We start from the raw sequence: 22037 nt of genomic DNA, 5'->3' as shown, positions 1-22037 counted from the left end.
CTCGGACGCATTTCCACGGAGCACAGCTCCTGCCCCGCAACAGCCACCACAATAACAGTAATGCAGCCCATATATATATATATTTTTTGAGATCCAACTGTGTCCCCGACACTTCACACCCACTCCCACTGGTCCTCAAAACATCGTCGCAGTTTAAAATGAAAAGGTTGATGACCTTGCTCATGTGAACACAGCTACACAAAACTCAATGATGCCTCAAAAAAAATGTTTACTGCCCACCATCCACGTGCCAGCCTCACAGCCTGTGCTCCTCCTCCTTTGCCTGCTACACGCTCCCACCAGGTCCCGTTCCTTTTGCTCCTCCTTCCCCGCCCCCCACCCCAGGTTTGCGAAGGCAAAGTAATCTCTTACACAACATATCCCTTACCACCGCCGACGTGAAGGACAGTACAAAGGGCTGGGATTCAGAACAGAGTTTATTCACACATCTTGCCCTTCTCGCTCAGAAGTCCAAATCCGGAGGGAGCCAGCCCCAAGTTTAGTCCCTGAACCCCCAACTCTCTGTGTGACCTTGGACAAGTGGTCACACGACTTTGAGCCTCTTTCTCTTGGTTAACACGACCATAGGTTCTAGAACTGCCTGAGGTTCTTCCCAGGGGCGCACCAGGTCTCTTCTCAGGTCGGAACACAAACACTAGGTCCTTCCCCCCCCCCACCCCCCCGCCCCGTCCTATCTCCCTTTTGCAAGTCCAGTAGGGCACGATCGCTTCTTCTCCCCACCAGGTCCGTTACCAACCCTTAGCCCTTTTTGAGGAAGAACTCGGGTGCTGGCCACTAAAGCGTTCTCCCCGCCACTCCCACCATCCCCGCCCCCGGGCGTGACCTGCCCTTCTGGACCACACTAACCAGACAGAGCCCAAGGCTGGAAAGAGAGCTCCTTTCGCTCTCATTTCGCAGTGCGGGGTCTCCGAGGCCGCCGCGCGCCAGGACGCTTTAGGAACTGCGAGATGCGGCTGGAGCAAGAACGCGCAGGCGAGGCAGGACTGGTGGGGCTGTCCCGGTGACAGGTACGCGACTACGGGCCAGCTAGGGGCTAGGTTTGGGGGAGATCGTGGGGAAAAACAGAGGTGCCAGAAAGACCGATGGGTCATTCTGTCCTCACCACCAGTGCGTGCGTGCGTGTGCGTGTGTGTGTCCCTCCCTTCCCCCCCCTTTTCGCCCAAGCTCTCAATCTCACTTTCTCCCTGAGCTTCTGCCTCTCACTTCCCTCTCTTTCATCTCCAAGCATCCTCCCTGCGAGCCAGCGCCGGCTCCTCGTTCGCACTCTCCCGCGCCTAAGGGGACATTCTGGGGCCAGCCGCGGCCAGCTTCTCAGCGCAGTCGCATCCCAGAGCCAGTTAAGCTGAGCCGGCAGCATGTGGAACGCGACGCCGAGCGAGGAGCCGGGGTACAACCTCACGCTGCCGGACCTGGGCTGGGACGCTCCCCCCGACAACGACTCGCTGACCGACGAGCTCCTGCCGCTCTTCCCCGCGCCACTGCTGGCCGGTGTCACCGCCACCTGCGTGGCACTCTTTGTGGTGGGCATCGCGGGCAACCTACTCACCATGCTGGTGGTGTCGCGCTTCCGCGAGCTGCGCACCACCACCAACCTCTACCTGTCCAGCATGGCCTTCTCCGACCTACTCATCTTCCTCTGCATGCCCCTCGACCTAGTCCGCCTGTGGCAGTACCGGCCCTGGAACTTCGGCGACCTGCTCTGCAAACTCTTCCAGTTCGTCAGCGAGAGCTGTACCTACGCCACGGTGCTCACCATCACCGCGCTGAGCGTTGAGCGCTACTTCGCCATCTGCTTCCCGCTGCGGGCCAAGGTGGTAGTCACCAAGGGCCGGGTGAAGCTGGTCATCCTGGTCATCTGGGCCGTGGCCTTCTGCAGCGCCGGGCCCATCTTCGTGCTGGTCGGGGTCGAGCACGAGAACGGCACCGACCCTCGGGACACGAACGAGTGTCGCGCCACCGAGTTCGCCGTGCGCTCCGGACTGCTCACCGTCATGGTGTGGGTATCCAGCGTCTTCTTCTTCCTGCCGGTCTTCTGTCTCACTGTGCTCTACAGCCTCATCGGCAGGAAGCTGTGGCGAAGAAAGCGGGGCGAGGCGGCGGTGGGCGCCTCGCTAAGGGACCAGAACCACAAGCAAACCGTGAAAATGCTGGGTGGGTCTCAGTGCGCCCTCGAGCTCTCTCTCCCGGGTTCTCTCCTCTCCCCTTGCCTTCCCTCCTTTCCCCTTCTCCCTGAGCCTCTACCTCCTTCCCCTGTTTTTCTCGGTCTCTATCTGCATGTCTATCAATGATTCTCTCCTGTTTCCGTCTTGAGCTCACTCTTTGGTTTCTTAGTTTCTCCGTGGTGTATGCGTCTCTCTCTCTCACTCTGTGTGTGCGCGTGTATTTTGTTTTTTGCTGTTTTTCTCTTTATCTGTCTCCCCCCGCCCCGCCCCACTTTATCACTGTCTTCACTCTCTATTTTGCTCTCTACCTCTGTGTCTCTTTCTTCTAATGTCTCCCTTTTCAGGGAACGATGCCCCTCCTTTGTATTTCCCTTAAATGAATTTTATCAGCTCAGAGACATTGCTTCAAAACTGAGATAGTTCATAAAAGTCTACTGTGGTCTTTAAGTGTTAAAGGTGAGGTTAACCTTCCTGCCTCAATTTGTGGATATCTAAGTTGCATTTAAAAAGCATGTATGGGGTTGGGGGAAGAGGAGGCATTGGATCTAGAAAGTATTCTGTGGTGAATTTAAACAAAGATATGATCAATGTGGATAATTCTGTCAGAGATGATTCATTTTTCTCTCAGTATTGTGGTATGCTTTCTGACCTGCATTTTTTCAGATAATTGCATCCATTCTGTTTACCTTGCTGCTGTTTATATAGCTTTGAAAGGAAGTCAATGATAAATCAGTGCTGGAGTCTCCATTTGCTTCCAAGACCATCTATTTCTGCCTGTAGGATAGTCTAGGATAAACTAGGATAAGCTAAGATACGTGGGCTTCTCCCCAGCATGAGAAAAAAAAGACTTTGTGTAAGCTGACAGGACTTACTATCCCACCCTAAGTGGTCCTTCAAAGAACATCTAGGTGCGGTTTTATGACTGGAGTGTACTGCATATTTAATACATAAATTTAAGTATATGTGTTTGGTACAAGTGAAGTAATACAAAATGTGTTCACATCCAAGCAAAAATATTAATTCAATTTGCTTTTTCAAAACCAGAATCTGTACATTTTATTATTCCTCATTATAGTCCAACATTTTGTATTTGTTTGCATATTTAGTGCTTCTTAGAAGTCGTTCCAGGTTGATTTTGTATTTGTCATTTTACAGTTCCTGGAATCCTGTATATTAAAGCGATACTGTTTTTTCAAAGAATGTAAAAAATTTTATTTTCTAGACCAGTGATTCTCAGAATATGACTAACAGATTGTAAACCTGCTAGTGCCCTCCAGGGGATTCTAATATTCATGTTGCTACCGTGGCAGTCAGTTGCTACTATGCAACTTCGTTTTGAGAATAAGTTTAATAATTTTCTCCAATTTTATTTTTAAGCTGTTAATTATCCTCACTGGTGTTTCAACACCGATGTTAATTTTCTTTTGCCTTGACCTTATGGAGGGAAACACTAAAGTGGTACAAGGACCGAAGTATTATTTTCTGTTATTTTTACCTTTGATTTCTGAATTTTGAAAATTTAATGTAGAAATTCAGAGGCCTTGGACAAAAATAATCTAACCTGGGTAAAATGAAGACTCAGATGGATGATAATTAATGTTAGTGGGTTTTATGGTCTTTTATAACTTATTTATGTCTATCAGTAGGTGGCAAAGTATCATCCATCTCAGTGGTTCTCAATCCTGACTGCAAATTCAGTCTTTCGTGAAACTTCAAAAAGAAAAAAGAAAAGAGAAAAGCAGGTGTGGTGTCCTGGTCTCCTTCCTAAAGATACTAATTTTGTGAGTCTGTATTACACACAAGGAATCTGTGCCCCCAGGAAACTCTGTTATGTAGCTGTGGTTGAGTATAACCACTGTACTTCATATGTGCTTGTTTGTATCTAACACGTGTGAAATGGTGGACTATTGTGAATAAATTGTTGAGTCAAAATGTCAACTTGGTCACAAAATCACTCAAGTAGTCATTAAACAGATATGATTGGGAAGCTCAACAAAAATGGTTGAACTGGTAGTCCAGACAGACCCAATCTTGGTTAAAAGTAGGAATAGGGAAAAGCAGAACATAATGTTTCTCTGAAGTTAATGGTGATACTAAACATAATCAAAACAAAGCTGCGTCTTCAAAATAGAATGTGCCTTGCTATGACATTTCTTGAGCTCACACTCTCTCTCCTGTTGTCCTTTTAGCTGTTGTGGTGTTTGCTTTCATCCTCTGCTGGCTGCCCTTCCACGTAGGGCGATACTTATTTTCCAAGTCCTTCGAGCCGGGCTCCTTGGAGATTGCTCAGATCAGCCAGTACTGCAACCTTGTATCCTTTGTCCTCTTCTACCTCAGCGCTGCCATCAATCCCATTCTGTACAACATCATGTCCAAGAAGTACCGGGTGGCAGTGTTCAGACTTCTGGGATTTGAACCCTTCTCCCAGAGGAAGCTCTCCACTCTGAAGGATGAAAGTTCTCGGGCCTGGACAGAATCTAGTATTAATACATGACCAACCACATTGCTGAGCAAAGTCATCGCTTCTTCTAAACCAGAAGACATAGCACAGCAGAACTTGGGAAAAAGTTGAAGGTTAATTTTGGAATTAAGAACACACAGCTCTGGAAACAATTGGGAGGAAAGAAAAGATAGAACTTGTAGTGTGTGAGCAGTTTGATTTGATTGCACACTCATCAGTGCCCTCATACACTATTTCTGCATACTCACTGGCTATGATTTTGCATTTTGGTGCTAGCAAGGATTTTGCAATTTGGAGAAAGGAGGATGTGCAGAGAGCATTTAGGGCACTTCTTACTAAGTAAATGCTAAATCTGATTTACTTTTTCACAATGATAAAAATTTTTGATTAAGAGAATGATATTAAAGTAAAACATTCTAAAACGTAAATTTAAGTACTAGAAATTTTCATATAGCTCCAGATCAGTGCTAAGAGAAATATAACGCAAGGTACTTAAGTAGTCAATATAAAACTTATTAATGAGAATTTTACATTCTTTTTTTTGCACAGAGTCTCTGAAATGTTCTTTACATTTGCAGCGCACCTTAATTTGGACATGAAGTTTTCACCAGTAATACTTGATGTATTTAGGTTTCGTAAAATTTGCAGATGAAAAAGTAGACTCGTAAGTCTAAGTTGTCCAAACACACCTAAAAGTTTTCCAATAACTAAAACTACTATAATTTTTAAAATTTTAAGTGAATTAAAATTAAAAAATTCAGTTCTTCAAGTTGCACAAGTCACCTTTCAAGTGTTCAACAGCCAAATGTGGCTAATGGTTACCATAATGGACAGTGTAGCTCTAGAGTATATGTAAAATTATTGTTAATCTTATAAAAATATTTACAAATAAAACTCATTCCCTGAAATGTTCTTTATAGTGAACTTAGTAGAATGTTAGTGCAATAAATCCTCAAAGTTACACCTAAATGTTCTATTCTTCATGGTTGGAAGAAAATGGATATGAAAGATAAAATGAATTTTTAAATTAGGTTGAATTACATGTGTTAATATTCAGGAAATGAGACTTTACAAAAACTATAGACAATCACAAACTGCCTTATTTGGCATAATAAAAATACTTAAGCCAATCATAAGGTTTTACTTTGTGAATAAAGGAATAATTTATAACTTACTCTGGAAAGCTTACAGGAACTTAGTGAATACAGACATTTTTCAAATGGTGAAAAATTCAGAATTCCTTAAATGCTACTGCTTATTGATATGCAAAACTTTTAAAAATCTTGTAGCCATTTATTTCAAAATGCCTATGCCATGTCCTGTCTCCAAATTAATTTTGCTATTTACATCCCACTGCTTATCTGATAGATATGTTTACTTGGATACCCAGTCTCGCTCTGAATCATACTTATGAATGATTAGACACCTTCAACTAAATGTTGAACATTTTCATCATAAAACTAAAATTTTCATTTGTATTGACATTGCTCCCCCCATAGGCAACTCTTTGCATTATTAAATATATTATTCCAAAAGTGATTTCTTCACAATCCTGTACAACATTAAGTCATATAAGGAATTCCTACATGAAGTTATTGGTTCAACAGCAGAACTGAATGGACCAGTTAGGTAAATTATTGCCATGACTGATTTTCTCCCCTACCAAAATAAAGATTATTATGCTGAACTAATTGACTATTTATCTTAGAAAAATGAAAAACATAATCATAAGTAGAAAGATTTCTGGAGAAAAATATTTTTGAAATCCTTCCTGTTACTAAGACTGCACTATCCAGTTAAGCTAAATTCAGAACTTCAGCGAATTGGTTATTCAGTTAATTCTTGGGAGTGCATCAACATTTTAAAAAACACTCTAATTCATTTAAGCCTGTGAAATACTAATTAGGTCATTCGGCATTATTGTCCTAAATAGGGTCCAGCAAATCCCAAAGAGATAATTCACTTTCCTGAAATCTTAGAGTTTTTGTCTACAAGTATATCCTACTTGAGAGAAAACAAGCAAAGAGGGCTTGATTTCCATCACACAGTTGATTCCTTTGGAGAAAACCAAACCTAACTTTTAATTAGTTGCCTACCTATTCAATGGTCTCCCCTTTCTTCTGAGTTCAGGTCTATAATCTCAGCCTAATTCATTTACAGGGCATAGTTTACGTGGCAAGGACTACCAATGTCCTTCACTGGTGTTGATGAGAGAACTGAGAGATAATATTTAGAGAAATGGATCTTGAATTTGCCTTTTTTATTGCCTTTTTATTATTTATAACATCTTTGTATCATCATAAATGTTTAAGACTCAGGGAAAAGAGGAACTTAGAGGAAAATTGTTTCTAAAAGTCCATCATTTCACAAACATTTACTATGTGCTTGGTACGTTCTAAGCTCTAGAGACTAATAAGCCAAGGATTTTATCCTTAATGAGCTCATGATCACTTCTGTGTTATGTTGCAGTAGGTAATTAATAAATACTTTAAGTTATGAAATAAACATCTCTAGTTGACACTGGATCAAATGATGGTCCAGCATTTTAAGGGGCTATTCATCTCTCTGTATTGTTGTGTATTTGCCTCAAAATAAACTCAAAATGGGCTGTTCCTACAAACCAGTCAAATCTCTAGATGTGATTAGTGTGTCTGCTCGCGGTAGACACTCACAGCTTGCTTTGTTAATGTGAGGAAAGTAAAGGAATTGCTTTCATTTGTAATTCATGTTTCCATTTTCCTGGTAAGATCAGCAATGAGTTATCTGTCACCATACCTGACACCAGGTCACAGAATCAAGGGTTGCGTTTTTTTGTTATACAAAGTGACTTATATGAGTAAGAACTTTTTAACAATTTCTTTAAAGAAAACGTTCTTGCTATGAATCATTTAAAATCATAGTTTTGTGGCATTGACATTTAGAAACCCTTCTAGTGACTGGTCAGACCTTGGAAACCATTTCTTTATAGTCAACTTTTTATTGCAGTGAAAGTCATAGCGATGGGATTAGACTTGAAACTCCAGCTTTTTCACTCTAATGCTTTTCTTAAGAGGCTGAAACCATTACAATTTACAATTATTAGTTGACATTGGCAATTTTAGCTATAATTTTTTGGTGTTTCTCATTTATTGATACACTTGAATTTAGTTAAAAAAATAATCTATGAGACTTTTTATAAGACCAGTGCCTGAAAAGACTCACTTGTCTTTTAAAAAACATTGTGTACATCTTTAAAATGTGACATACATATATACATACATCAAAGTTTCTTCTCACATTGTCTAATGGTGTAGAATAGAGCTTTCTGCTTTCAGAAACACTGTATCTAATGCAAGTAATGTCGTTAAAGATGTGTATCTAATGATCCTCTTATGATTTCTTCGCAATTTAAATTGCAACACTGGCCAGGATCTCTCCAGTTATAACTTAACTAGATGATTAGTAACCGATGTTAATTCAGTGAATTGATAACACAATTTTTATCTAGAGAATGAGCTGCAAATCAAATCAACAGAAAGCAATGTGCTGGTGGTAAATGGGGGCCGCTTTCAGCTCACGTCGCTTATTTATTCATATTAAATGAATTCAGTTATGTTAATTTTTGGCACTAATCTAAATTTGAAACAGCTGAGGGAGAAAGTTTGCATAAGGCTTATTTTGTGTTTTTCCTTTTGAATGAAAGCTCTCACTGGGTGTTAGAAGCTAGCCATATTGGTTGGAAGAATTATCAGCCTTACAAAAAAAAAAAAAACGAAACCCTGCAATGCTTATGTCCAACCCAGTTCCCTGGATATTTGCTGGAATTCCAATTAGTATTTTATGCTATGACATAGTATACTCATTGCACAAGGGGCTACTGATTAACCCCAAAACTGGCAAATTCCGTGAAGCCCCCAGAAAACATGCTTCACATAACTGCTCAGAAGGTTCTGCCGAAATGTTTACAGATGTTCCTCCCGAAAGAAGTCTCCCCAAGCCCATCTTCTCCCCCTAGCCCCACAGAAAGTATATGGAGAGAACAGTTTGAAAGGTTTTCTGTGATTTTTAACATCTCAAATCCAAACATTTCTCTGGCTCAAACCACAAAAACGTTCATGGTTAACACTTGGAGCACTGCAGGTTTAGCATATTAGAGAGCACTTGCTCATATAAAGACATCCAAACAGGGTGCCTGGGTGGCTCAGTTGGTTAAGCAACTGCCTTCGGCTCAGGTCATGATCCTGGAGTCCCTGGATTGAGTCCCGCATTGGGCTCCCTGCTCTGCAGGGAGTCTGCTTCTCCCTCTGATCCTAACCCCTCTCATGTGCTCTCTCATTCTCTCTCTCTCAAATAAATAAGTAAAATCTTAAAAAAAAAATACATCCAAACAGCATCGTCTCCTATTTCACTGACACCTACTGTATTCTAGGTATTAGAGAACTTACAGCTTTGTTGATTTGTGTTTTACAATGTGTCATAAATGTCACTACTGATATTTTGATTTGTGATTCTTTTTATTTAAGGTTTTTGTGAATGTTAAAGACTTTATAGATGTCATGTCTTATGAAATTAGACACTGGTTTTCCTTCCTTTGTGTGTCCTAAACCAAACAATTGCTTAATAAATATATTTTTAAAGCCTATAGCAAATTTCTTCCATGTACAGTTATAAATTTTGGTGTCTGGGATACTTCAGCTTCACTCCTCTCCCAGATTCAGTTCTATTTTGTCCTTTTAATTTCTGAAATATGTATTTTGCCACTGTGAGGAGGTGTTTGTTACAGTGAATTTTATTTCCCCAAGGGTGCCAATATTGAATAATGAGTTAAACAATTTCTAGAAGAAGTGGCTTCCATATTAAGAAAAGTCAAGGACCCTGCAATGGACTGTGACCCCCATGCCCTCTCCACCTCTCTTCCCTTACAACCTGTCACCCCCAGAGTCAATGGTGTTGCAGCCTGCAACGTGAGACCCAAAAACCACAAGCTCTTTGAGTCAAAGGAACAATTCCTATACATGTTATATGTTGTAGTCAGCCACTCACTGAATGTTGGTTGGATAAATGAAGGTTTAAAGACTGGATTATGTGTCACCTGGGCATTAGCTTCTAGACATATGGATTCCAGGGGCCAATAAAATTTAAAAACTAAAATTGGAGGACCAATAAAGGTGGCCAACTTCAATTTGCTGATTAAAGGACTTTAAAATACCCCACTATCTATTGCCACCATCATTTCTACTTAAGAAGAACCTTAGAAGTGAATAAAGGATAATCATAGTGTGAAAGTTCAATGTATTCTACATACCACAAAGTCATACACATATGCTGTTAACATGAGTTCGTTACAACTTTATGGTATTATCTAAATTAAAATGTATAAATAATTCTTGGCAGTAATTACTAATACACTAAAGTATCCAACATGGGATTTACTTTTATTGATCTGCTAAGGCCCTTTGCAGTATCTTCTGACCCCCTTCCGTCCATCTCTCCTTCAATTCAGTGTCCACCAGTGCCCGCACATTCTCTCAGGTCCATCCCTGTGGCAGGTGTCCTGAGATCAAAAGAGGAGAGGTCAGCAGGACTGTCTGGGACTTGGCAGGTCTCACATTCTGAGGCCAGTGTTCAAATGCGAATTGTTCCTTGTTTCCTGACTCATAGCTCATCATCGACTCCCGGTCTCACAGCCAGCTTCCTTCAAGGGGTTGTGAAAATAATTATAAATCAATACGCATCTCCAGATGAACGGTTTGCCAGTATGCATTGAATACATACACATTTTAAATACTTCTTGATCCAGTCATTTCACATCAAGACATAATTACAGAGGAACACAAAGATTTTTCTGTAATGGTGTTCATTGCATCTTATTCATAATTTTGAAAACCTAAAAAAACCCATTTTGGAGAATGGGGAATTGGTTAAATAAATTCCAGAAATGGTAACAGTTAACATTTATGCAGCACTGTGATAAGGCCTTTCAATTCTTTTTCTCATGGAATCATCCCAACACACGTCAGAGGAGGTTTTATTATATCCCCGTGGGGGAGGGTGAAGGGGCAACTGAGAGTTTTGTCACATGGCCAGGAAATGGCAGAGCTGGAGTTTGACCCCAGAGCAGCTAGGTTCTAGTGCGTTCACTTTCCCTAGAGTACAATGGAGCCATTAAAAATGATATTGTAGGAGAATTTTAATGTGGGAAAATGTTTACCTGATATTAGTAAGTGAAAAAAAATTGTCCCATCCTGTAAAGGAAAAAAAAAAAAAAAAAAAAAAGACGTTCACAGAGCCGAAGACTGAAAAGATCCAGCATAGAAAGTATTAACAGTATTTCTCTGGTCCATGAAAATATTTTTCTCTGTTTTTCCATTGTGTCTAACATTTCTACAAAGAACGTATCTTATCCTTGTAATAGTGGTAAATAGCAAACTGCACGACTACAGTTCAGAGATTGGCTTCCCTCCCAGCCTTGCTCCAGATCTTATTCTCTGTTTCTCCCTCTAGCACCTTGGCTCTGCCTGGCCTTCAGGGTGATATCTTCCACACCCAACACTAACTCCCGCAGCTCCTCGCTGGGACACCTGCTCTTCCATGGGAGAAAGTTTCAGAGAGGTGGTGGGAAAGGAAAGCCAGGGCTCATCAATAGGCTTGTGTTCCAGTTCTGGAACCGCATTGCTTTGGGCAAGTTCCTTAACCTTCCCCCCATGTTAAGTACCCAAACCTAGCAAATGCTCAGTAAGTGGTCGCCATTATCATTTGGTCACTCAGTATAGCACGAAACAACCCCGTTGTGTGTCTACCCTCCTAGGTGGTCTGCAGCCTAGCTAGAATCCTTCTCTTCATTTATCTGTCTGCTCCTGACCCCAGTCAGGCAGAGGTGTCCCCATAACCTTATTGACTAGGTACAAATATTTAGAATGGCTGGTAAAAACAGCTGCAAATTTAATAATGCTGGGTAATTGCTCTGGCCAGGGTGTTGACAAGGCTCTGCCAGGTTTTCAAAATGCAGCAGATATATTTTGGAGTGAACACTTGGACCCTCTCCCAGGAGACATTTGCACCTCTATTTATGGAATGAGGCTCAGTCAGCAGGGGGTAGAAGAGAGGGGACAAGAGCTTGGCAAAACTGTTTCCTGAATGCATACCTCTCTTCATGGCCACGTGTTCACTATCTCGGCCTAGTTAATTGCTTCAGAACCTTTATTAAAAAACTTCTTTCAGAATTTATCCTCCAGGAATAAAGCATGAAAAAGTGGAGTATGCATAGGCTTTGGAGCCAAACATTTACAGAATTTTCTCCTGGGAGAAAATTAACCAGCCATGTGAACAGGGCAATAACATTAGCCTCTCTGGGTCCCAGTTGATTTAATGGTACAATAGAAATCATAAGAGTATCTGCTGGTTGTGGTTCTTGACAGATCCAGTGACATATATAAAGGGGCAGCATCTGGCACATAGAGGAGCCCAATACATGTTAACTTTTTATTACCGCAATTTATTAGATTGTTTACAATCTACAATTTCCAATTCGAATTTCTAGAGCAGAGCAAGAACCCAAACCATGTGTGAAGAAACCTGAATACAGAATCCTTCTGTAGTTTTCATGTTTCCCCAACCCCAGTTTTGACAAGTAGTTTTTACCCACAGCTAATGAAGAGCTTTTTAGTGAGCTGCCTTTATTGAGACTTTCCAAAGAAGTCAGCGTAGTTTTCAAAGAAATAGTGATTCTCCTTTTGCAATCACATTTCATCAACTTAACGTAATTTTAATTAAGTAGTTAGAATAACAAGGACGCTTTGGCAGAGAGAGATTTGAGAACAAATTACTCAGTTGGTGGAACAGAAGTGCAAGGGTATGCTAGAGCGTGGCCTCCCGGCATGTGGCGCATTCAGGACCTTGGATACAGGGGAGAACACTGGATCCCAGCAATCCAATTAAGAATGCTTCTAATTCCCATGTAAAAGCACTTCGAATATAGAAATTTTTGGCTCCATTCAACCAGAATAAATTCTAGTAGAGAACATGTTAGAGATTGTCTAGAGTCCTAGGGGACTTTAGCATGGAACCTTCTATGTTCCATGCTATAGGCCAGCCCCCGTCCATTAGTAGTGGTTCCCAGAAACATTGGGCTGAGAAGGGACATTAGGGGGACAAGTGTCCCCTTTGCCTGTGACAGTACCAGTTACTCCTACTGCCCAGGCATCTCATCTGGTTTTGCCTTTATGCTGGATTTTTCTTTTTTAAGGACTTGTCATTAGTAATTGCATTAAAGGAATTTGGGGTGCAGCTGTCAGACCTCCAGTTGATATTTCCAGCTTCTGCCATGGTCTTGTCTTGTAACATGTGCAGTGCATGTTCCGTGAACAGAGTTCTCTCCCTAACACATGGTGAACTGAGGGACGACCAACTATCACCGGTCTCTATTCCCAGTAGAGCATGCAAAACACTTGCTGAAAAAAACCAAAATGGGTTCTGATACATGTTGTAAGGAAAGTCAACTTCTTCCCATTTCAGGAGCAGTGGTGGGGAAATATATTGCCACTACTTGTTGGGTTTTTTTTTTTTTCCTTCAGTTGTGCCATGGCTCTCAGCAAAATTTTCAAGCTGCATAGTGACCAGGCTGCCAGTCAGCAGGGTCAATGGGAAATGGGGAAAATTCTAGAAGTATGTGCATTAAGTGCGGGAAATAGAGGCCAAGCAGTCCTCCTGTCGAGCACTCTCCAAACACTCTTGTTACAATGCTAACAGGCTTTTTGTTTTGCTATAAATCTGCTGAAGTCAGTAATTATTTTAAGAAAACTGTGCCTGAGCCAATAATCTAACACATAGCACTGCAGAAGGTACGTTTACATTTCGGTATGTGAAATGTAAATAATTTCATTTAAATAATTATTCTTCTAAATTAATCTTACTCATCGTTGATTGTATAGCTTCTCACACATGCACCAAAAGTTCATAACAGCCATTATTGTGTCAGTTCTATTGTCAGAAGATGATCTTGGCACAAGGTTGAATGAGGCCAGTTTTATATCAAGGCCATCAGACATGTTAAATAAAAGATTATTATTTAGTCTCACTAATGGGTTGAGTTTTCTCACCCAATTGATGAAATAAAGCTTTTGGGAGTCATTTTGCCAAAGTGAAGCATCTGATGTTACTGAGAATAATCGTAATGTTGGTTAAACATTTCTCCATAAAGCTAAATGTATTCATTTGGGGGTGATAATACAAATATAATTTTGGTGAGGCAAAGTGCCATGATAAAAATAGTGTTCTTACTAAATGATGAATCTTATGGAACAGACAACAGAACTTAGAACTGTGGTACCTACACAGTTTGCAATTCATTCAAAGAAATTGTGATATTCTGCCAATTAAAATAGAAGATGTATTGCCAAAATTTACAAAACACACACACAGAGTAACAGAGACACAAAATGTATCAGAACAGTAGTATTCATTCTCTCTTTGCTACCCATCATCAACTGAATTTCAGAATGCTTATACTTTTGAAGAACTACCTTGTAAATCAACGTTAGTGTTCTCAAATAGAATTAAATGAGTCTTCTACATTTGTCTTTTGTTTAAAATCAGTTGAAATGTCTAACCAGAGCAGTCAACAAATGGAATACCAAAAAAAAAAAAACAACCCTAAAAACAAAACAAAACAAAAATCAGCATTTGAAGCTCTGAGAAGTGTGTAAAGTTACTGAAAACACAGCTTGCAACAGAAAAACATTACGATATATCCCTCTGAAAACAGGAAGAAACTAAACAAATTATGTAATGAGGACTCAAAATTGTATAGATTTAATTTTGACATTCTATAATTGATCTTTGGAATATCTCAAAGTTTGAGTTGAATCTTTTGATGGAATGAAATTGAAGTCTACTATTTTCCAAGATCAAAATATGGTAAAACATTCAAAAGAATCAGTCAACTTATTGACAAATTTTGTCTTATAAAAATATTTGTCAAAGAAAGACACTCTCAATAGGGACAAAGTGATGGAATCTGTAAAGAAATTTGGGCAGAAATTAAAATTTCAATAAGAAAAAAAGTAACAGAAAAAGATCTTCCTTTTTCTCAGAATTTGCTCTGACATTACTAGAAAGAGCAATCAAAGATGTCAAGAATTTCAAATTTACTAACCACAAATGTAACAGAGAAGGAGACCAATGGTAATTTTATTAAAAAAATGAATAGATTATATTGAAAAAGATGTATTCTTTATCAAAATATTAGTGATATAGTATGAGAGATAAGGCCCAAAAAAGCCTGATTAAAGTACATAAATATATACCAAGAATAATTTTCCTATTTGTTATTTTTAAGCATTCTGAAAATCAATATAAAGGTTTTTTATTAAAAAGAGAGAGAGGGGGCGCCTGGGTGGCTCAGTCGTTAAGCGTCTCCCTTTGGCTCAGGTCATGATCGCAGGCTCCTGGGATCAAGCCCCGCATCAGGCTCCCTGCTCAGCGGGGAGTCTGCTTCTCCCTCTCCCACTCCCCCTGCTTGTGTTCCCTCTCTCGCTGTCTCTCTCAATGTCAAATAAATAAATAAAATCTTTAAAAAAAGAGAGAGAGGAAAACGAAGAAACAGACTCAACTATGGAGAACAAACTGATGGTTACTGGAGGGGAGGTGGGTGGGGGAATGGGTTAAACAGGTGATGGGTATTAAGGAGGTCACTTGTGATGAGAACTGGGTGTTGTAAGTGATGAATCACTAAATTGTACACCTGAAACTAATATTACACTGTATGTTAATTGGAATTTAAATAAAAACTTGGAAAGAAAAGTCTTTTTATTTTGATTTAATGTACACAGATTTTATTTTTAGAAAAACTTTTGGTTTTATTTTATTGATGGAACTACAAAAAAGCTTCTATTCACAAACTATTTTCAATTTTTCAATCAATAAATAAAAGTCAATAATTTTACATTGAATTATTTTTAGTATTCTTGTTACCAAAAGCCAAGTTTGGCTGCTCGCCACTCTAAAGCCAATACTCGAGAGAGAGGTATTGGTTGGAAAAGAAAAGTTGTTTTATTCAGATGTCTGGCAACCTGGGAAGATGGTGGACTAATGTCCGAAGGGCATCTCCGAAGTCTCAGAACAAGCAGGGGGTTTTAAAGGGGAGCATAGGGCAGTGATGAGGGTCAACATGCAGGGGAAGCATTCTCAATATAATCTCAAGCAAACTTCCTGGTGTCAGGAACGACTATTTTCTCGTATGGCCAAGATTCATCTTCTGGGAACACCTAACTCCTTGTTTCCCCAGGGTCAGTGTTCTGTTGAAATCTCAAAGAAGCTGTAATTAATCAAACTATAAGCTATAAGTCAAGCTAGACACAGGTCAAGAGTTAGAGATATGTAGCCTTTAGGCTGCTTGCAACAGAGTTACATATCCCCACGGTCATTCCTTCGTTCCATCTCTGGAATATGGGCAAAAGTCCATCTTCTGTAGCTGCTTCAAGCTGAATCAGGGCACAGGAGGGGCTCTGGAATGGAAGACCCTGACATGGTGCACGATGTAACTGTTGGTCCTTTTTTCTAAATGGGCATGGGGGGGTAGTATCAGAGGTAGTTCTGTATTTAAAACTTTGGACACCTTCTTGCATCAATAAACTAACATTATTAGTTTTGCCCCTAAATATATTCCAGTATCAGTAATACTGTAAGGCCCATTTTTGTTATCCCCCCTGGAATAGATCTGTTGCTAGAGGGTATCCAAGAAAATAGGCCAGTAAACCTATTCCAACCCCCTTGATATAGAAGGATGTGCTGTTCTAGGGTTTGCTGCAACCAAGAGGCCTGCTGTTGAATTTTGTCTACACTAGTTACAATCTGCATGGTAGTATTAACATAAGTAGAGCAAGAGGAGTTGGCCACTTAAAAAAATTTTTTTACACGTATACCTCCTTCTTCAGCTAAAACATAGTCTAAGGCTACTCCATTGTCTACTTACCACTTTAGCCAAGGAGTCCAAAATTTTTTGCAGGTTGGTGAGGGAGTTAGAAGTTTCATTAACCATGAGAATTAAGGTTTTAGACAAATTTCATGCCACATGTTGATGAGCTGCACCTTCCCACTGGGGAGCAAAGAATACCCAAGAAATATTCATCTCCATCTGGTATTTCCTCAGGGAGGTCCTGCCTGACACAGGTGAATAATTTGAGAGAGCTTGTCCAGTGTACCACTTTAGACTTATTGTGGACTGAGAAGGGGGTAGTAAGAACTTCTAAGAAGCAAGTGCCTCCCATTGTCCAACTGTTCAAACAATCAGATGCCCAGAGGATCTTTTGATTATCCACACAGAGTAACAGGCATAAAATTTGTCTGTACATGAGCTATTGGCAATTTCTCTGAAGTTTACCTCAAGTTGTCTAGCTTAGGCAAACAACAAACATTTAAAGATAATCAGAACTAGAATCTAACATCCACAAAGGTGTGTTACTGAAATATAATTTTTCTCTCTAAAATCGCCCTCATTCCCATCAAAGATAGCCAAATTAAGACTAATTTGTTTGTAAAACAAGTCCAGTTTTAACAAACGTGGCTTAATTATTTATATAAGCACAGCAAGAATAGTGATTGCCCATATAAATTCTTTTAAATCTGCTTTGTTGGAAATTTTTATAAAGATTCAGATAGAACTTCTAATAGTCTCTCGAGACCAGAAACCAAGTCAAATACTTACCATCAGATTTGCCTGTAATACCTATATATTTGGGTGAATTCCTCTTCTCTAGTTCCCCTAAATATCCTGACATTCCTGTACCTGCCAGGAAGTGACATTCTTTACTCACCAGGTAAGGCTGCTGGGAACTGTGTAAGCAAGGTACCAGGCCAACATTTCCAAGGGGCTCTATTGGCTCTGTAAAGTCAACCTTAGTTCCTTAAAGCTGTCAGGTCATATCTGAGTCTATGCACGTTTCTCTCAAATATGACATTCCAGTCAAAGCCTTGGTAATCTAATCAATGTTTTCAATGGTGTCCTGTTACAAAGAGAACAGATTCTTATTGAACTTATACAAATAATTGTAAATGCCATGAAAGAAAGAATACTCATGGAGAGTTTATGAGTTCTGGAGGGTTCAGGTAGGGAGAAAAGATGTTTCAGTTTGTTCGCAAAGGAATATTTTATCATATTTCTATAAGTCATAGGTATCTTAAGAGAAAAATTTTCCTTAAATCTGGAAGCACAAACATTAGAGAACCAGCAATGTTTCAAACAAGTCATAAAAACTGTAATCATCTTCCTCAATTCATTCAGTCCCATAGTACCATTCTTGTTCTGTTTGAATGCAGCTTTTGCACTAGTTACAAAAATTCTTACCCAGTTTAATGATCTTCAAGATATCAGAAACCTGTATTTGTCAAAAGTCCTTTTTATGAATCTCCTTGAAGATGAAACACATTTTGTAAGAGCATCAGAATCACTGTAAATGACAAAAGACTCAAAAATGGACATAGTCAAAGATCTGAAGAGAGTTTATTATAATGCAGCTGACATGAAAATCCAGTTATTTTTGTGACACACATTTCAATAATTAGAATGTCAAATGATGACTTTATACCAGGACATATTATAACTTCAGGAATTTCTTTTTTTTTTTAAGATTTTATTTACTTATTTGAGAGAGACACACAGAGAGCATGAAGGGGGGGGCAAAAGGAGAGGGAGAAAGATAAGCAGGCTCCCCCCTGAGCAGGGAGCCCGACATGGGGCTCAATCCCTGGACGCAGGGATCACTCCCTGAGGTGCCCCATATAACTTTAGGAATTTCATATAATTTCTAGAACAGTTATAGCACAAACCCATACAATATAATCTAAGATTTACCGTCATTTGTTTGGCAATGCCTCCCATGTGATTTAACATACCAAATAAGCCTAATTAGTCAAAAAAGACTTCATTTAGAATTTGAATTTGGGGGAACTTTTGTTAAAAACCTTAGAAGTTTTTAAAGTTCTTGCCTAAATAGGATTACAGATCATTATAAAATTTAATAATTATCTGTTTAACCAAGGTGGCAGTAAGAGCTTCTACGGAAGGTTATATAATTGTTAACAAAACTTAGCTCCTTTGATATTGAGAAGTTTTAACTTTCTTAAGTAATCAAAAACCAGATAAAGACAAAACACAGAAACTTTGGTTTTCTGAGCAGATTTTAAAAAATTGTTTATATTTCTTACCAAGAGCAGACAAGGGCACCTGGATAGCTCAGTCGGTTGAGCATACGACTCTTGATTTCGGGTCAGGTCATGATCCTCGGAGTCGTGGGATCAAGGACGCCCCATATCAGGCTCTTGCTAAGCATGGAGCTTGCTTAGGATTCCCCCCTCCCACCGCTGGTTGCGTGTGCGCTCTCTCTCTAACCAAAAGAGCAGACAAATAATCCAAGAAAACTTTGTCTTTTTAACAGAGAAAAGCCAAGTTTCAATCTTATACAAGTGTACTTTGAAAACTCATTCATTCCAATCTTAGTCTTGACCACACATAAAATTCTTTTCCAAAGATTCCTCTTCACAAACTTTCTACAATTTTTTTTAAACATTTAGATTTTTTTCCTAAGCCTTCTCTAACCAGTCTCATCTTAGGACAAAATTATTTTCCCTCAACAAAAATGTATTCCCATTCCTCAATCCTTATCACTTATCAAAAACACATCTTACTGTCCCTACATATAGAGTTGCTTTCCTTACCATTTCTAGCAGCCTTAATTCCATCTGGTAGAATTTTAGTTCTTAGAAACCTTAGTTTCTAGTGAAAACTAAGTAGTAACTAATTGTGAACTGTTAAGCCATAATTCTTTAGATTGGCAAATTATAAATATGTCATAATTTTTAGACATGTTTTTTCATAGTACAACTTCCAATAAAGCATAAAACATGTTTACTAGCAGACCCAAGTATCTTTAATTTCTCTGTAATCAGAAGCCAAAAGCAGATAAACCTATGGCTAGTAACTAATATTTCAGTATTATCTTCTTTGGAAAAGGCTTAGAAATCCAATGAATGCAACCCAATTTATCATTGAATAGCAAAACTTCAAATTTCAGGTTACTAAAGATTTTGAAAGCTATTTAAAAGTTTACCTATAAACCTTTTTATTTAGCATATTTGCTCTTAAGAATTATGCATGAAAACTTCATGTGACAAAATTAACCATCATTTAAGTCATTTTTGCTGACAAATTGCAACAGATATAACATGAGCTTATTTGACCTTTAGTAAACCTTGGTAGAATAAGTTTTATATTTAATACTGATAACTCTAAAGACATGTCTATTTAAATGAAACCAGCCCCCTTGGATTCGTTTTACTATCAAATATGTGCACCTGTGTCCACTAAGAAGGCAATCAGTTTGTTCCCCACTGTCAATTTTACCGGGGGCTCCTGGGGGGAAATCTGAAGTGGGCAGTTTAAGTCCAGGGGAGCTCCTGGGCCCCTGAACACTGATTTGGGAGGTTCTTCAGTTTGAACCTCATGAGGAGCTAGCCTGACAGCTTGGGGTGCATTTTGCTCCTTGGTAGTGAAGGTAGGAGGAGCAGGAACCCATGGCACCCCAGGCACATATGACGGTATAGGGACCAGCTGTGCGGGGCGCCTGTGTGACTCAGTCAGTTAAGCACCTGCCTTCAGCTCAAGTCATGACCCCAGCGTCCTGGAATCTAGCCCCGCGTATGGCTCCCTGAGTCAGCTTCTCTCTCTCCCTCGGCCCCTCCAGTCCACTCATTCTCTCTCTCTCTCTCTCTCTCAAATAAATAAATAAATAAAATCTTTAAAAAAAAAAGAAAGAAAGAAAAGGAGCCGGCTGTGTGAGCAGCCCAGGTGGGAGTGCAGGGGAAGGGAGAAGGGGGGAAGGCGGGAGGGGGAAGGGGGGAAGGCGGGAGGGGGAGGAGGCAGAGGTAGCAGGGGTGCCGCCAGCAAGACTGCAGTGGATTCAGTTTGGACTAACTTCCTTTATCTCTGTCCTCTGTCTCTCCCTCCTGCAAAACAGTCTTTTTGTCTGGTTGCTTTTCAGCCCTCTGTACCATTTACTCAGAATATGTCCTACTAGACTTTCTTTGGGAACAGAAGGAGTATCCCCCATCTTCCTGGACAAAAGCTCAGAAAGCACGCAGAAGAAACAAAACTATGACTAAATGAAGCTCAGAGTTCCTCTGTTAGCATTCGTTCTTCCTTAAATGTTGGGGCCTTCACTGACTGAACCAAACCGCTTCCTAGACAAGGGAAGAGAGCCAAATCAAAATCCCCTATTTGGAGACAACCAAATGTGGGGAAGAAATCCAGGAGAGCCATTCAGTGGCCATCTTTTCTCTGAGCTCCACATATACACAGGCCAGGTGGTGTTACAATAAAATACTATCTTCTTTTTAGTTCTGGGATTATAGCTGCTGGTGTACCAAAGAGAAAATACCCATCCCAATAGACTCTGAGAGGGGATTGAACTAGATTCCCCCCATTTTTACACAAACACTAAAATCAACCAGGTATCTCTCAAATAGACTGACTCCCCTCCTAAGAAGAGACACTGGTACAAAGTCACTTCAGAGTCATTTCCCTGACCAGTGAGTGATACCACACATCGACTCAGAAGGGTCCAAACAGCTTAATTAGCCAAATGGCAGAAAAATTGGACTCCCAGCATGCATGCCAGTGGACATACCCAGCTGTAGAGCCTGGCAGCTCATCCCAGGGCAGGTTCCCTTCTGCCAACAAAAAGGGAAGGTAGGCAGCTGAGGCTGGAGCAGAGGGGAGAAAGGAGATTCGCCCAAACAAAACGAAGGGTCTGCAGCTGTTTGGGACCATCCTTAAAATCACTGCCTCCGGGGATAACCGAGAGCAGCCGACTCCCAGAAAGCAACGCCCCAGGCTCAGGAAACCAGCGGCGGGTCCTGGTATGCTGCAGCAGACAGCTGTCCCTCCAGCTCCAGACCAGGTAAGTCTTAGCGTTGCTGTCACAGCCAATTGCTCCTTCCTGGGGACACCTGGGTGGGGAGGTCGACGTTCCAGGGGCACAGCCTCCTGGCTGGCTCACCAAAATCTGTTACCAAAACCCGAGTTTAGCTACTCGCCACTCAAAAACCAATAGTGGAGATACAAGTGTTGGTTGGAAAGAAAAAGTCGCTCTACTCAGGAGGCTGGCAACCTGAGAAGATGGTGGACTACTGTCCAAAGACCATCTCCAAAGTCCTGGACCCAGCAGGGGATTTTTAAAAAGGGAGCATAGGGAAGCGAGGAGGGTCACCATGCAGGGAAAGCATTCTCGGTCTCAAGCCTACTTGCTGGCATCCAGGAAGGCTATTTTCTAGTGTGGCCAAGCTTGATCTTCTGGAAACACCTGGCTCCTTGCTTCCCCAGGGTCAGTGTTCTGTTGAAATCTCAAAGAAGCTGTAATTAC

At 40.5% G+C, this 22037-nt stretch overlaps 1 protein-coding gene across 1 annotated transcript; it reads left to right on the top strand.

Annotated features, from left to right (window-relative positions):
- Positions 1-1376: 1376 nt before the first annotated feature.
- GHSR (growth hormone secretagogue receptor) lies at positions 1377-4677 on the top strand. Its single transcript, XM_027586812.1, has 2 exons — positions 1377-2172; positions 4373-4677. Exons 1-2 carry the CDS (start codon positions 1377-1379, stop codon positions 4675-4677), a joined length of 1101 nt encoding a protein of 366 aa, XP_027442613.1.
- Positions 4678-22037: the final 17360 nt, after the last annotated feature.

The sequence above is a fragment of the Zalophus californianus genome, chromosome 1 (assembly GCF_009762305.2).
Source record: "Zalophus californianus isolate mZalCal1 chromosome 1, mZalCal1.pri.v2, whole genome shotgun sequence".
Lineage (NCBI taxonomy): Eukaryota > Metazoa > Chordata > Mammalia > Carnivora > Otariidae > Zalophus > Zalophus californianus.
The sequence above is the reverse complement of the archived record's forward strand: the minus strand, read 5'-3'. Positions and strand labels throughout refer to the sequence as shown.